This window comes from Salarias fasciatus, chromosome 13, assembly GCF_902148845.1.
Source record: "Salarias fasciatus chromosome 13, fSalaFa1.1, whole genome shotgun sequence".
NCBI lineage: Eukaryota > Metazoa > Chordata > Actinopteri > Blenniiformes > Blenniidae > Salarias > Salarias fasciatus.
Window position 1 is genome coordinate 11314217 of NC_043757.1, and position 16250 is coordinate 11330466.

At 46.2% G+C, this 16250-nt stretch overlaps 1 protein-coding gene across 1 annotated transcript in view; it reads right to left on the minus strand.

The window, feature by feature from the left end:
* The window catches only part of ptk7b (protein tyrosine kinase 7b), a 73838-nt gene extending 58792 nt beyond the window's left edge, over window positions 1-15046 (minus strand). The window contains exon 1 of the mRNA XM_030105845.1: window positions 14481-15046. Within this exon, the coding sequence (XP_029961705.1) occupies window positions 14481-14589 (109 nt within the window). The 5' untranslated portion in view covers window positions 14590-15046. The remainder of the gene's footprint in view (window positions 1-14480) is intronic.
* Window positions 15047-16250: the final 1204 nt, after the last annotated feature.

Sequence of the window (16250 nt, forward strand, 5' to 3'; positions counted from 1 at the left end):
CCGCCGACGTCAGACTGCTATTAAAGTTACTTTGAAATTGTGTCGTTTCCAGGCGGCCTTTAAAACCTGCGGCGCCAGAGGGGAGGTGATGACTTGTGTCACCTATGTGCAAATATGAGATTTTCCTTTGGAGACAAAAGGAAAAAAAAAGAAAAACAAAAGCTTCTTCTCCTCTGCTGTGACTCCTGATGTGGCCGAGTTGGGAGAGCGGGCCGTCTTTTTTTAATCGGAAGGTTATGGGTTCAATCCTCCCATCTGTTAGAAGTGTCATTGAGCAACACACCGGGCGCCTCGCAGGGCAGTCGTTAATCAGGGGAAAAGCATAAACAATGAGGCGTTTTCACTTGAAATTTGGGAGCCGATAAATCAGTACACAAGCACTATATAAGAGAACTAAATCTACCGATCACTATTTCCTGGTTTCCCACAAAATTTGAAAAGCCACGGGTTAATCTGGAGTCCTTCTAAAAACACTTGCACAAGAACGTTATTTCTAATGTGATCAAGGCTCTTATTTGAAAACTGAGTGGAAAGGTGCGACTTGAGAAAGTGCGCAGATTTTAGAGTGAGTTTGTGAATGGGGGTATTTACAGAAGGAAACGGGGGTGCAGAGGCCGACAGCAGGGGGTGGTTTGGAGGTTGAGGGGGGGGATCGGGCTCGCTGTGCGACTTCAATATGCTCAGCATATTCTGTGAATTTCTCTCCGTGTTTCCTTGCTCGGGGGATCACGCTCATGTTTAATGCTTTTTGAAACAGACGCAGAGTTTGAAAAAGAGTTACAGAGAAGAGATCAAACAAAAAGAGGAGGAGTGAAGGAAAAGCTGCAGGACATCCAACTCCTCTCCCTCTCTTGTTCGAGATGAGAAACATTTGTGCAAGTGTCTACGAAGAGTTCCTGCTTGTTTAATTCATGACGAACTTGTGGAGCTGAGAAACCTCGCTTCACTAACGAGCGGAGCTGATGCAAGGGGAACGGCGCGCTTCATCACAAAACCACTCTCTTTCGTTATGACATTTTTTTGTCAAATAAAACTTAAAATGTTTGATGAAGACATTAAACTTCGCCAAAGGGTTAGATGACGAGGTTCACCACATATTTCTGTAACTCTGCTCAGGAGTTTTTGGAAGGAGGTTTGTACAAACTGACTTCAGCTCACCACGGACGGTCTTATCTTGGGGGGGGAAGAGGGAGCCGAAGCACTGGACATGTTGCACGTTTTTTTTCCCACAGCAATAACATCAAAACAAATCCAGTCAAACGACCCATTAGAGGGTTAAAGCCTCTTACTTTTTTCCTTTCAGTAATCTTACAAGTCCATTATGTGCTACAGTGGTGACACGGATCTCATAACCCCATATGAAAAGCCATCATTTCCCCGCTGTAAATTTAACTGAATTATCTTTTTATTGGTTGGTAAAACAGCTGTGGATTACAGAAACTGATAATTTGTAAAACGTGTTAAGACACAAAACTGTGACAACTGGTCTCACTTTAGAGGTTTTCACACTGACTGGTAAACCATTTATGCTAGGTGCTTTGTTAATGTGAGGACAATCTGTCCACTTTCCAAGTTGGTTTCTAATCAGATTGACGAGCGACTGTGTGACCAGAAAACAGGCTGGCGTGTCATTTCAGCTCAATCGCATTGTCAAAACTTAATTTAAAAGTGCCCGCTGTCAACGGAGCGACAGCTACTTAGAAGGAGTAACTAGATCATGTTGAAAATTCAGCAAAAATACTGTTGAACGGTTGAGAAAAGAGTTTCTGTTGATCCCTGAGGAAGAGGAGACCTTTGTGTGCCCTGCTGCCACAGTGATGACGTTACAAACTGAGCATCAGGAGGATGGGCAGCAGCGCTGTGCGTCTCCTGTGATATGAACCCGATAATGTGAAATCTGTCAAACGACGCGTCACCGTTTCATCCAGTGTGAGAATGGGCTCGCAGAACCACAGTGTGTCGACATAAAACTAAGCACAGCTGCATCTCACACAAGACGCTCCACCTGACGGTGTCGTTTTAATCACTGATAATGAGCAAAGGTTGTGACATTTCAGCAAAACTGTCAGGACAACAGGGAAATTCTAAAGCTGTGCTTCCACACTTTTCCTTAGCGGAAGTGAAAAACAGCACAGCAGTTTTGACCTCCATTTTTTTTTTTTTTTTTTTTTTGTTGTTGCTGTTGTTGAGATCTCGGTGTGACGTTGCTGTTTCAGAGTCAAAAACCTGCTGCGTCTCTTTTACGCCACGCTGCCACCGGCGCGAGCATTTGGCGAGCAGAGGAGAGGTTCAGCCGAGGCTCGCCGTCATCCGACCTCGTGCCGCGACGGAGCTGGAAGGTTGCGGGGAAGGCAGAGGTGTAGCTTTCACTGCAACCTTTTCTTTGCTTCCTCTGAAATGACAGCGCAAGAGGGCGGGAGGTGGATGTGCTGGGAGGGTGGGGGGGCGGCTTGGCCCACACAAAGGCAGAATAAGACGTCTGCCTGGAAACCATCCACAGCCGGAGATGAAAGAGCCACGGTGAAGTCATGGCGCAACGGCGCAGAAATATGCAGCTTCGGTTCTGAATGACGGCGGAGTTTATTACACCTGGAAATTATACTCTCACTGAGAGCACAACAAACAGGGAAAAGACAAGAGGTTTTTGTTTAAAAAAAAGAAGATTTAATCCAAAGTGCAAAATGAGCCAGAGTACAGCACCGGCTGCAGAGACGATCGGCAACAACATTTAGCTTTTTTCCCCCCCAGTCGGTGATGTACTTTATACTTCTCGGCAGGAGAGATGAGCTCACTTAAAATTTTGTCCGGGGGAGAAGCATCGTCGGTCATGCATGAGAATGAGACAGCCAGGAGTGGACGGCTGGAAAAAAAAGAGGAGGAAAGTGGGCCCAGCTTTACAATTGCAAATCTGAAGTCTACTTTGACCCACTTCAGCCCAGTCCACTTGGAAAAAAAAAAAAAAGAAAAAAAAAAGAGGTGTAGTACCTTCATTATAATACACACCAGGACAAATTGAGTTGGTATAAATACACCGATTTGTATTCTCAGGTGCACGAGCCACCAAACTAACACAGGCACACGTGCGTGCGTGTGTGCGTGTGTGTGTGTTGCAACGGTCTGTGTTTATGTGCTTTTCAAATTCCAGTGGCACTTAAAGCTCGGTGTCCAGCAGCCCATCTGCCCCACAGGAAGCCAACAGCCAAACAGCCGGCGGCCTTCAACCGCCGCGGCTGCTGCCCAGACCCTCAGGGGGGACGGCAGCCTCTGTCCTCCATCCCTGACGACACACACACCCACACACACACGGAAGCCGAACCTGCCGCCACCCGGTGAGGAAAGACGGGTCCGCAGACCTCTGTCCAGGACGAGGACACACACGGGAGTGGTGAAAGCAGGGTGGCGGGGGAGGACGGGCGGAGAGGACACGGCGGAGATCCCCATCCGCTCTGACGCAGCGACGGGAGGAAACAACGGCCACAAAACATCCACTTCCTGTGCTATCTGGCGCAGGAGGGGCGGCCAGGGAGACCATTGTCGATTGTCAGACACAACACGGGCATTTCTATCTGTCGTTGGCTCGGCCGATAAGGACAGGAAACACTGTCCTGCGCTCCGTAATCAACAAGGTTGTGTTGGCTGGCCTGCACCTGCACAGAGGAGCCTATTGTCCAGCTGCGCTATGTTTGTCCTCCATGAGGAATGACCACTGAGGGCGCGCACCGACGCTGCTGACAGATGCCGGTAATAGCTGATGTCCATAATAAAGTCCGGATTTTACTTTTCATTTCAACTGAACAAGTAATATTTCTCAGACTTCTGAGATCAGAAAAGAAGCTTTAGGAGTGAAAACACAACATTTACTGATTATTGATGTGACATTCTAAGGAAAGCAAGAAGATGCCACCTCACATTGAGGAAAACTAGAGGACAAATGAGTCCAATTACACCACGAAGTTATGAAAGCTTGCAGATCATTCAGAATAGCTGCAAATACAAATGGAAATTATTCCCTGAAGTGATTTATTGATGGAAAACCTCTATTTGCGATTTCGAGCAGGTCCAGATTCTCAGTATGGTGTTCATAGAAAACAATCCCTAAAAATACTTGGATCAAATGTTTCCCCCCGTGAGCAAAATCGTTGGCTGAACGGAAAAACCTTTTGAAAACAATTTCCCCGAGTCTCTGCTCAAAGACCCTAAATTCAAACTGTAGCTGCCTTGAACGGTCAGGAGTAGTTCTCGAGAACGATCGCGTACAGTATCCAGTGAAATGGACCGAGGAAGCCACAAAGAGACGCTCTGCGCAGCATCACAATCGGCCCAAAAAGGCGAACAATGAGGGACTGAGCGACGACACAAAGGACGAACGTTCCGGTGGCAGATGTTTCTGGAGTCATGAACAGATGTGACACCTCAACGCGAGGCACAAAGACGCAAACCAGGACTCTAAAACGGACTGAAAAACCACTCTTTACAGTCAGCACAGGGGTGAGAGAGAAGAGACTAATTCTGTGGATATTTTTTCCCCAAAAAAACGAGCTCAAAGCCACAACTTCCATCAGGAGAACCACTTTCCAGACAGGGAGTAAAAGAGGACGAGTTTCACCAAAGACTCCCTCACGCTGCGAACCTACTCTGTTATTCCGCCCGCGCTGTGCCATCCCTCTGTCGGAGCTGATTAAAAAACACACTGAAGTCTGGCGTGAAAGCAGACTCCGAGGGAGGTTCAGACGGAGGACAGCAGAAAGGAGGACGGGGGCTTTGAAGGGAGGCAGAATTTGGCACAGTTTGTGAGACGGGAACAAACGGAGTGAAGAAGGGGATGTGAAAGGTGAAACAGAGTGCGAGTACAGCGGCGGCAGCCAGACGGAACTGTGCGGGCTCCGCGAGACGTTCAGCACGATGAGAAATCGCAAAATAAAAATGTGTAACGAGCCTCTGTCTCCGCGGTGGTAATTAGTGTTTGTTAATACACACCGGCGCTGGCCGTAATGTGCCAATGCTGCTCCGTGCAGCGGCTGCCAGAGAGGCCGTGTGACAGACCGCCGGCCAGCCGAGGCTTCATCAAGCAATTATTGGAGCCAATAAATAAATCCGCCGAATGAGCCGCTCCACTGTGGGAGGCTGATCGCAGGGCAAACGTCAGGTATTTGTAAGAATGCCACTCAAGCGCTGGAGAATGGACAAAAAGCGAGCAAATAAAACAAACAAATAAACTTTTCTACACAAATTAACACCGCTGAACAAGCCTGTGCTGACTGACGGTTGCATAGTAGTGACAGAAGAGATTAAGTTTTGTTTAATGCAGATGAGCGTTGCCAGAAGTTCTGGCAGCTGCGCATCCGACAAGAGACAAAAAAGCTGTGGGAAAAATGGAGGAGTAACTTTTACAGAAACACACATACACAACGCTTGGCAACGTGGGGATCGGGAGTTTCAACTTTTTGGCCAAATGCAGAGCATGACTGCACGGAGTATTGAAGCATCGTGAGCTGCAGTTTCGTCAGTCTCTCTACCCGTTTGCATGCTGCACAGGGTGATATCAGGACGACCAAACGCGCTGCTGCTTCAAGTCTCCAATAACCAACAGCCCAGAGCAAGTTTGGTTGCGGGGAATGAATATTGATCCGAGAGGAAATCAGTCAATTAATCACAGGTCATACAGGGTCCCGAGGGAACATCTTACTAGTAGACTTTCGATCACTTAATTTTATGGTCAAATGCCATCAATCCATACATCCTGTATACCTGCTTCACCAACTGAAGAGACAGTTCACCAGATGGTGGCTTTCTATCCCCTGGTCATATTTGAATATGATGATTCTAAAACTTAGAAATTACATAGCCACAAAAAAAAAAAAAAAAAAAAAAAAAAAAAAAAAAAATATATATATATATATATATATATATATATATATATACACCCACACACACACTCTTTTAATGTAAATAAGAGCATATTAAAAAAAAAAGTTCGTATCAAATGCTTTTTTTTATGATAATCACAAAAAAAGCGTGCAATCTGGAATCCTCTTCGCCTTGCATGACCAGAAGCTCGTTTCCTTCCATGTCCAATTTCAACCTTTTCAACCTCCTCGTAGGGACCGGATGCTTTCAGTTTCACATTTTCAAGCACTTTTGCCAGTAAAAAAGGTAGGTTTTCATTGCATCATCTGGCTGAATTTCAGTCCTGAACCGTGTGTCTTGGTTCACCAACACTCTGGACAAACGCTTACAGAACTGCAGTCGCTTTCACTGAGAATAAAAACAAAAAATACGTTCACTTTGAGACATTTACACAATTCAGACACATTTTATTAAAACGAAAAAAAATTTCTGGACTGCGACAATTTTCTAACTGCAGCATTAGTGCGAACATACTTCCTAAATAAAAGTAATTAGTACTTTATCACTTTACCTCTATCCTGCTGATGAGGCTCTTTAATATCACCAACATAAACCGAGGTATAGTCATGCATTTTTTATGATAAAAGCTGGATTTAATAGGATTTCACTTTCTCCCACATGAGCTTTTACAGATTGGTCACACATTTTTAACATTATCATCTACAATTGCTCAAGTATCTTATTTGCATCGACCAGATCATTGTGGCTTAATGGAACATACTTAATATGCAGGGCTATGATGTGCAGGTTAACCGTGAAAATGTACAGGAAGGTAGGATTAGCATGAAAACAAGGCAGAAGACGAGGCGAGGCTCACAAGCTAATGCAGTAATTCAAACCATCTACAGACGGAGAACAAAGAATCAGAGCGTTTTGATTTATAAGCCTGCACACTGAGCAGCCCTACGCCAGAGCAGGAGGATTTGATTTTCCTCTTTTCCTTCCTTCTGTCAGCCAAATATGCAAACATCATTCAAAAAGAGAAGAAACTACAAATCTTTGTTTCCACACAAATACTACTGACCACTTAAGGTTGGAAATGTAGCCAGGAGGGGATTTGTACCCATTTAATAATAAAAAAAAAAAAAAAAAAAAAAAGTGAAGCTGAGAGGAAATCTCTTTAAATGGAGGCAGCCATAGAGACGAACACATGAGGAGGACAAACTTTCCAAACTGAACTCGGTAAAACACTGAAGCCAGATTGTGTGAGAGCCATTTTTAGACATGCTACTGTCTCAAAGTCCTCCTGATGAACGCTCACTGGTATGCAGCTCCGACCAGCCTTCCCTTTTGTTAATAATTTCAAGCCTCTGTTCCTTATAAACATCCAAACATCCACAAAAAAAAATATAATTGAGACATCTAGAAGTCTACTCTCTTTGTTCCTTTGAGGAGTAATATCAAAGAAAACACTTTCTAGAAAAACGGCAGTGGGGAGATATTCAGTTTTTGAGCGAACGGCTGAAAAGACACGACTGAGCCCCACAGCCTGGGAAAACGCCACTTGCACTGCGGCGCTTGGTTTGCATCCAAAGTGTATGAGAGCCGATTGAAAAGGAGCCGCGAAGCTCTGAAGCATTCCCACTCCGTGCCAAGAGCAGATAAAGCCGCCCGCCTCCAGTCCTGCGCGGAAAGAGCGCCGGGTTTCATCAGGTGCCGGGGAGCAGGAAGTCGCCGCTGCACGGCGCTGCCATGGAGACGGACCTACAGTCGCTCTCCCCCGTGGCCTTTGAGCTGCTGTTCAACCCCACGGCGGAGACCGGCGGCGAAGAGGAGGAGGATATTTTCTTATCAAGCAGCAACCGGCCCCTGTGCGGGGTCACTTGTTGCCAGCTGACCCCATTAATCCTTGGATCAAACAGAGCTGAGGGCCATCCCCATTAAGCAGCGGAGGCCCTGTCAGCCTGTTTAAACGCGCTGGTGAGGCGGGGAGGAGCCGGGGCCCCGGCGGAGAGCCGCCTGGTGTCTCGCTGCCTGTGGCCCGTTGCTGTGATGAGTTCATTCAGCCTCCGGACACAAAGAGTTAACGGCTGCTGGGATTACGCAACGGCATACCAGACGCCTTTCTCCTCTCGTGCCCTCTTTTTCTACCCCCACCCCCCAAACGCCCCCCCCCCTTCTGCCTTCCTTGGAAGTAAACGGGCTGAGGCCAAATGAGGCATTCCTGCACGTTTCAATCAGAGCCGCCTGAATGTGGCGGAGCAGCCATACAAGCTCGGTGCCGCGAACAAAACAGGGATTTTAATTTCACTTTCACCCAGGGGCCTCACACCTGCCCCGCGGGGGTGAGAGGAGGGGGGAAGTTTCTGGAAGGATTTACAGCTATCTAAGTGTCAGACGACTGCAAACATCTGTGTGTACCTTTCAAAGTGAACATTAAACCGCAGGGTTCTCGCTAATGGCAGATAAGTGATTTCAGAGAGAGCAGCTCAGAGACGCTGAAGGTTCGAGGAAAAATGTCAGAGCGTCTGATAAGAACACAATGACGCCACATTGCTGAGGGAGAGGATGGCTGACTCCGCAGATTAGACGAATAATTCTAAAGACCATTGGTGTCTTTAAAAGCTTGAAGCACATGCAATATGCAGTAGCCTTTCTCATCTTTCTAGATACTAATCAACATCTTCCTGACAGCTTAAAGAGCGAGTTAATTATACTAAAGAGTGTTTTTTAGAATATATTGCACTAACTTAGAGGTTGCCTCAGGTTTCCAAACATGAAAGTTTGGTGAAGAAGGAAAAATGTAATAATTACTGGACTGGTGGCAAAAACAAATATTTTCATCACTGGTGCTTTATCCACTTCCTGTATCCACTAAATCAAAGTTCTCGACACAGGGAGCTGGAGCTGATCCCAGGTAGCCCTGGGTGAAGGGACGAGGCACATCGTGGATGTTTTACCAAGGCTGAGAGACCAAGAGGCCAATCAGAGTCACCAGGTAACGGAAAAAGCTGGTTTCTGTATTGCACGAGGAAGGTGAACTAACTGGAGAAAACTGATATGGGCTCAGGAAGAAGATGTAAACTCCACAAAAACACCTCAGGCAGCAGACTGGAAGAAGAATCCCTGTTGTTGTGAAGTTATAATTACTTCTTGACAACAATACTTCTGTGTTTTTTTGTCAGATCACTGGTAAGCTGCAGCTCCTTTTCCAAACCAGCCCACAGAAGCACGGCGGCCAGTAATTTGAGACGCCACAGCAGTGATGCTGAGGATCAACAGAGTCAGGGGGGGATGCAGCTGACCCCTCCCTCCTGGCGAGGCGGGGAGACGGATCTGTGGAGGCACCGAGTCAATAAACAACAAGAGGTCCTTCCAGACGGGGCTGGGGATCGGAGCGGAGCGGCGACGACGGCAAAGAGACGCAGACCTACCGAAGCTGATTCCAATCACGACCGCAGGGTCTGACGGCAGCGCCAGCAAAACCACAAACACATGAGCTAGCATGCACGCACTCAGTGAAAGTCCACGGGTCATTAGGTGCAGTAATCATCAGTTAAAGTGAGAAGCTCTGGTCCGTGCTGTGCTTTTGTTTATTTGGCTTTATTGATCGCTCACAGGCCAACGGAGGCCACTGGTCATGACCAGCTCTGCTTATTTAAGTTGGTGACATGACGGACGCTCCGTCTTCACGCCCGAATCAGCAGGTAACACTTCCTCCACGGACATGTCGGAGCTTTAAATGTCAGAGCCTGGAAAATATTATCCCACACAACATCTTAAAGGCTGCGATATCCATCTCTTCTTTCTTTAATCTTCCCCCCGGGCTGCAGAGAGTGTCGTTTCTGGCAGCCGCTGATCCGTAACTTCAAAATCATTCCACTCAACACGTCTTTGAGCAGCTGGCAAACAAACCAAAGCTAAATGAATGAGGTGGTTTTCTTGTTATTCTACGAGTTTGTTTTTCTCATAAGAAAAATAAGTACGGAATTACGAGCGAGAGCGAAGGCCGAGGAACCACCGAGCTGTTTTTCCCTCTCTCGCCGCCTTCACTGACATGAGGACAACAGCGCGTACAGAAGCAGCAAATCTTTAGAAAAGTTTCGTCTAAGTCCAAATCACCCACATTAGTGTCTTCGCTCAAGGCGCCGCTCGGCCCCTGCTCGCTGATTTACTTCCAAACGAAACATCTCTGAAGCTGGCAGGCGCGGATCGATGTCGGGGTCACGAGCAGGAGGACAGAAAGCCGAGATGATGAAGGCGCATCAATTTAGACACGACAAGGAGCCTATATAGGAGACAGCGGGCAGAAAGGCCTGGAACCTCTTACAGGGCGCAAGAAGATCCTCCCCCGGGGACAAGAGACCCCTATAAAAGAACGGCACGCACCCAAAAGGAGGACTCTCAAGTTCAAAAGGTTTCACCTAAACCTGAATAAACAGTGTGTGATAAACGACCAGGACAGAGGAGGACTGAGAAATGCTCCCTCATCACGCGCTACTGGTTCAACTCTGAGAACACGGCCAGAGCCAAACCTAATTATTCATCTGGCTCCTGTGGTCTCTCTATTGGCAGTCGTATTGACGCCACTATTTCTTGAAGACTTGGAGTCTATTTATGGACATATATATATATATATATATATATATATATATATATATATATATATATATATATATATATATATGTAAAAATCTCACCCCTAGCTTAATCTAAAGTTAAGTCAAAGTGTATACTTAACCAACTCTTTCATGTAATAAATCACAAACAACCACAACCATGCTGTAGCCCACTGAATAAGCACTGGTCATGTCACTTCATTCATTCTGGACTCAAAACACAAAGGGAGTAAACAAGCCGCAGGGGGAGAATCAGCTCGGTTTCTAAATCCAATTATGATGCATTTAAACACGACTGAATGGTAATTTGAGTCAGAGTTAGAGATCAAACAAGTTCTCATAATAAGCTTTACTGTTCTTCAGATTTGATGTAATGCTGCTGTAAGCTGGGCCACACGTGAAGAAAAACATGCAAGCGAACGGACGTTTAACTATTTAATCTTCCAAGACCAATAACTAACACCACAGCGTTTTGTGAGATAAAAACAGAAACCAGATGTATTTCTATTTCAGGCACTAGGTGGCAGTGTGGAGTTTCACCCGTCATCGTTTCATTAATGAAGAAGCCATGAGACCGGAAACGGTAAAATGAACTCTGTATTTGCACGTCGGCTCAACAAACAACCGATAAATGAATTGAGAAAACAACACGACTCATACGAAACTGCAGTTTCTGGTTTGGGTTGCAGCGTTTTAGTAAAATATTCACAAATCATAAAACATGGTCCTGAATTGCGAGGCAAGAAATGCAGCGTTCAAAGTTAGCTCCCTCCGAGTGCCTGGAGAATACATGGGTTTACGTCTGAAACTCCAGAAGATTTGAAGTGTAAAATACAGGGCAAGATTTTTGAACGTCCTCTCAACTGGTTTTCCTCTACATATTTGAAATTACCATATTACATTGTAACTAATAAGAGCGACCTGGTTAGAACCATTTGAAATGAAACATTCTGACCTGCAGCAAAACGTTCATTTCCTGCTGTGTTACTGCAGAGGAATCACAAAAACCACATTTCAAAAATGCTGCAGTAGTGAACGTCCACCTTATTCCATACTCCATGAAAAAAAAAAAAAAACCCTCCATCAGAAGCTAAACAAATGGGATAAAACCTGTAGCGTGTTAAAGGAATGTAATAATGGATTGTGTCAGATGTCGGTAATTCACGGCACAGATGTTTTGACAACAATCAGCCACTGCAACTCTAACAAACATGGCATCAGATCAATTCCAGCAGTGGGAAAAACAGACAGAAAAACCACACAATGGGGGCAGATCAAAATACAGCATGAAATATAACCAACATTCATGTCGCACACCGACATTATACAAGTATGAGCCGTTCATAGCCCACCAAATCTATTTAATATGCAATCAACAGCACTCCTCTATTTCATAGCCAACTGTAAACAAACAAATCCTCCTCCACACAATATATTTGTCTGGATCCTTTCATCCTGCATGAATTGCAGAGAATAAGAGAACCAGCATGCAGCCAAACAGCCTGCAGGCACAGCAGGGGTTAATCGCAGATTTTAAAGCGAAGCGCAGATGACACATCCTGCACAGTAACTCACTGAATCTGCTGCGATACGACACACGGAGGTCCTGACTGCAGCCGTCAGTTCAGGACAGCTTCTGCACCACAACGACACTGTACCGTTCAGGTGAAACATCGGATTTTGCAACAAATCCCAGAAGAAAAGACGGTTCTGACGGCTGCAGCTTAGGTGCAGACTGGGGTCAATCACTGTAGAGTAAATATTGTTTTTTTTGGGGGGGTGTTTTTTATTTAGCCCCATACATCCAAATTATTAATGCGCCCAGACCTGAGGGCTGCCCACGAGGGAGGGAGATCAAAGACGAGGGTCTGAGCAGAGGTGAGGACACATCTATCTCAGCGCCGCTGCAATAAACCCCGTCATTTCTCCACATAAATCTTTCAGGTCTGAGATGGCCTACATTGAATTGGTGAAAGGGAGGGCAAAAGGGAATGAAAGGGAAACGAAAAACAGAATAAGACGACAGAGGGCGAACGCGTTGAGTGGGTGGACAAGGATGAGAAATGCTGCATTACCATTCTGGACATAACCTCCACAAATAGGATGAATCCAGTCGAGCAGCCAAGCCAGCAACAAATAGAAACCAGACCAACAGAAAAGCCAAAGGAAGAGAGTGATTATTGGTGTGTTTTTTTTTTTCCTTTTAAAGGGTAAATATTTAACCACAATACCCAGATCAAGCGCATCGCACAAGCTTCCAGCAGCATGGCGTGTTTGGTGTGGACGGTTTAATGTGGGAAGAAAGGCCCCATTTCTGCTCTTCGCAGTGCGTTCAAAGGCCTTGGGAAAAACAAAAAAAAAAGGACGTTTCTAAAGCGGGCTGAAAAAGCACTGCTGTCGTGACAGTACCTGGCTTGGCTCTATTCATATATTTCATAAACACAGAGCCCAAAGCAGCCTCCCGTCTCCCCTGCTGCCTGCACACAGAGGACACATTGATCCCAGAGTGGGCACCATGAGGCGGCGGGAGGGGGCCGCCAGACACACTTCAACTTAAAGGAATGCCTCTTTTTAATTTTTCTCCCCCGCACCCCTTCCCTTCAGCCACTCCAGTTATCACGGCCGTGTTGAAGGCAGCTCAGGCACACTGTGGAGATCAGATCAGACAAAAAAACAGGATCCAGTTTTCCCAGTTTTGACATGATGCGCGGCGAGTTAATGAGCCCAATCGCTTGGCAGGATGAGAGCATTCCTCACACCAAACTGGGAAGAATCCTCTCCTGGCTTCTTTTATTCACACTCTGCGGCTCTGAGGTTACGAACTTTGCGTACTCTTTTTCTTTCCAAGGGTGACAATCAGCCGGTGGTGGCACAAGCACAAGCCTGCATACAAATGGCACCCATGAAAGCGTGCCAGGCTGGGGCTCAGGGAGGCGGCTCCAACAGGCAAACGCTGTTATGAATATGATAATCAGACATGGCGTATTCAATGCGTTGAGAGTGAGCGATGGAAGTACACTTCAGAGAATGCATAATGACAAGGCAGGGATGCTTCAATTGTACATGGAAGCCTGCTATCATACAACTACCAGCCCATTCCAGATTGGAAATGCTATCACAGTGTAAGTGGAGCAATATGCAAACAGATGAGTTGCTGTATTGTGGTGTACACCGAGCATCTTAGTACAACCAAAGCAGTGTTACACAGCAGGCTGAGGGGCCATAAACACATCAATTTGGTCTCCAGTGAAAATATTTAGGAAAAAATAGCAATATTCAGTATAAATAATGACAAATCCAATTGATCACCCTCGCATCAGTTCAAAGAAGTAATATGAAGATGGTTAATTGAATCATGTCTTGTATTTGCAGCTCCTCTGTTATTTTGTTTTTTGAGGCATCCCACAATAAAAAAAGATGTGGAAAATCCGATGAAAGAGGTAAATATTTGATGTTTTAACTCATTTCTGATGTTTCAGTTTGACTCCTAATGGTATGCTACATGTACTTAAAACGGTTTAATTGTTGGTGAAAACAAGATAAACAATTTTAAGAATATAATCCAACGTTGTTTCTGTAACTGTGCTCCAGTGGGTCTGTTTTGGCCCGCGGGCCGCATGTTGAGCGCCCCTGTATTGGGGAATGTGGCGATCTTGCATTATAAAGGCAGAAGCTTGTAAAATCCAGGAGTTTCTCCCCCTCGAACCAAATGGGCTCAGTGGGGGAGGGGTCCCCACTCAGCCTTTCCCCAAACTAAACTTCTTAAAATGTAAAAATTCAACCAGGTGAAAAATGTTGGGATTAAGTAGAAATCCAGCTGCGGACCGTAAAGTGTTTCTGCTGCGGTTTGCTACGATGCAGATTATTAATCCCGGCAGACCACGGTGAACCTCAGAGGTCAATGTCGGGGTCCCAATCTGCTCTTCTCCTCCATCCACAGCATCTACCTGAACACAGCCGTGCGTGCTCCACGTAACGACGCACACACTCCACGCGCATGTTGGTTTTACCCACCTTGAAGGCAGATGAAGCCGACGGCGCACACCGCATCCAGCGCGAGGCTTCTCCCGGGAGCCGCCGCGGGGCTCCGCCGGGTCCCGCTCCGTCCTGGAGGAGGCTCCATAGCTCCGTCCCGACGCTCGGCGGCTGCTCCTCGCGCTCCGTCCGGCGGCGTCACGCCGTCTGCGTGCGTACAGGTGTAGTAAACGCACCCACGGAGAGGGGGAGCGAAGCGCGCGCGGCGCCCCGCGCGCTCACCTGGCTGCGTGCGGCGAGACTTCAGCGAGAAGCGGCCGCGGACATGTGGGGACGCTTCCCGAGGCCAGCCGACACAAGAGGAAAGAAGAGAGAAACACGCAAACACAACGCGGAGGGTCGAGGTCAGCGCGAGCAGCCCCGCCGAAAGTTTGAAGCGGAGCCCGAACTTCCAGGAGGCTTTCGGGGGGAGGAGCGGCGTGAAGGTCCGCCGCGGTGGGTCATCACCAGCCGCTCCGGGAGTCCGCCTGCGTCCGAGCCGCCGTCCGCCCGAAACACCGCGCCTGCTGGAGGAGGGAGTCTCTCTCCGCCGTGTTTCCAAGTTGGCTTCCTCCCACTCCGCCGCGAGGCTGTTTTAACTCCGGCGTCAAGCCGCCGCAGCAGAGCGCGCGCTACTTCCGGTAAGGACTTTCAAAATAATTTACTATGTTTAACTGAGGTCTGCTTCTCGGTTCAATCATTTATTATCTAATGCCTTTTCATTCACTTCTTATTTCAGTAGGATTGATGTAAGATCGACTTATAACTTATTGTTTTTGAAAGAACAACTATAATTAAATTCTGACATCATGTTGACAAACACTTCACATCACTAAGAAAAATATAAAATGCTATCAGCACACAACAACCATTAGTAATATAACGATAGATTAAGACAGAATGTGGTTCACTTAAAAAATTAGACACACACCCAAATTTTATGAGTGGGCCAGACCAGTGAAATATCCCATAATGACCTTCAAATTTTAACTTTTAAGTCTGTCTTTGTTGTGACTCAGAGGGATAGAAATGAAAATGTCTACTTTTACAAAAAGAATGACCAGATATCGCTACAACCTCAATTTTATTGATAGATTCTGGTGAAAAATAGAAGAAAAATAGAGTGAAATGTCCCCAAAAAAAACTCTCGAACTGTTTTATTCACGTTTTTACAAAATCACCCTTGAGATAGCTTTCTTTACTGGCAGTATGACTATTACCTCAGCCTGGTGCGGTTTTTATTTTCATAATTTGTTTTCCATTTATTTTTGTATTTTTTTTATTTTTTTTACATCAATGAAAATAAATCCTCCTTGTTTTTCTTCTTTTCATTAAGTTTTCCTGCTCATTTTGCTGAAGACAAAAACAGTGATGAAGAGCGTCTGTTTTATTCTGAACTCATTGAACCTTCTGCAATCTGTGCATTTCTGCTAACTTGACGGTTTTCCACCTCTCTGTTCCTACGGTGAGACTTCCGGTGCTCATGCCTGGCCCGGGATAAAAAGTACAACAGTGCGACCCCCTGGTTCAACCTGGTCACTGTTTCTATTCACTCCTTTATGATCATCCACACTACAGAATGTCTGACATACACTGGAAATGCATCACTGTGCAGAAGAACTGCAGCATTAGGAGAAATATGTAACACCTGTCGAGGCAGAGATGCATCTCTGTGCTCCCATCATGCATTGCACCAGCCTGTTAGTTCTCACTTCCATGACAGCCTCTCTGACCCCAGTGAGTGGGACTGCAGCTGATGGGCAGATGAAC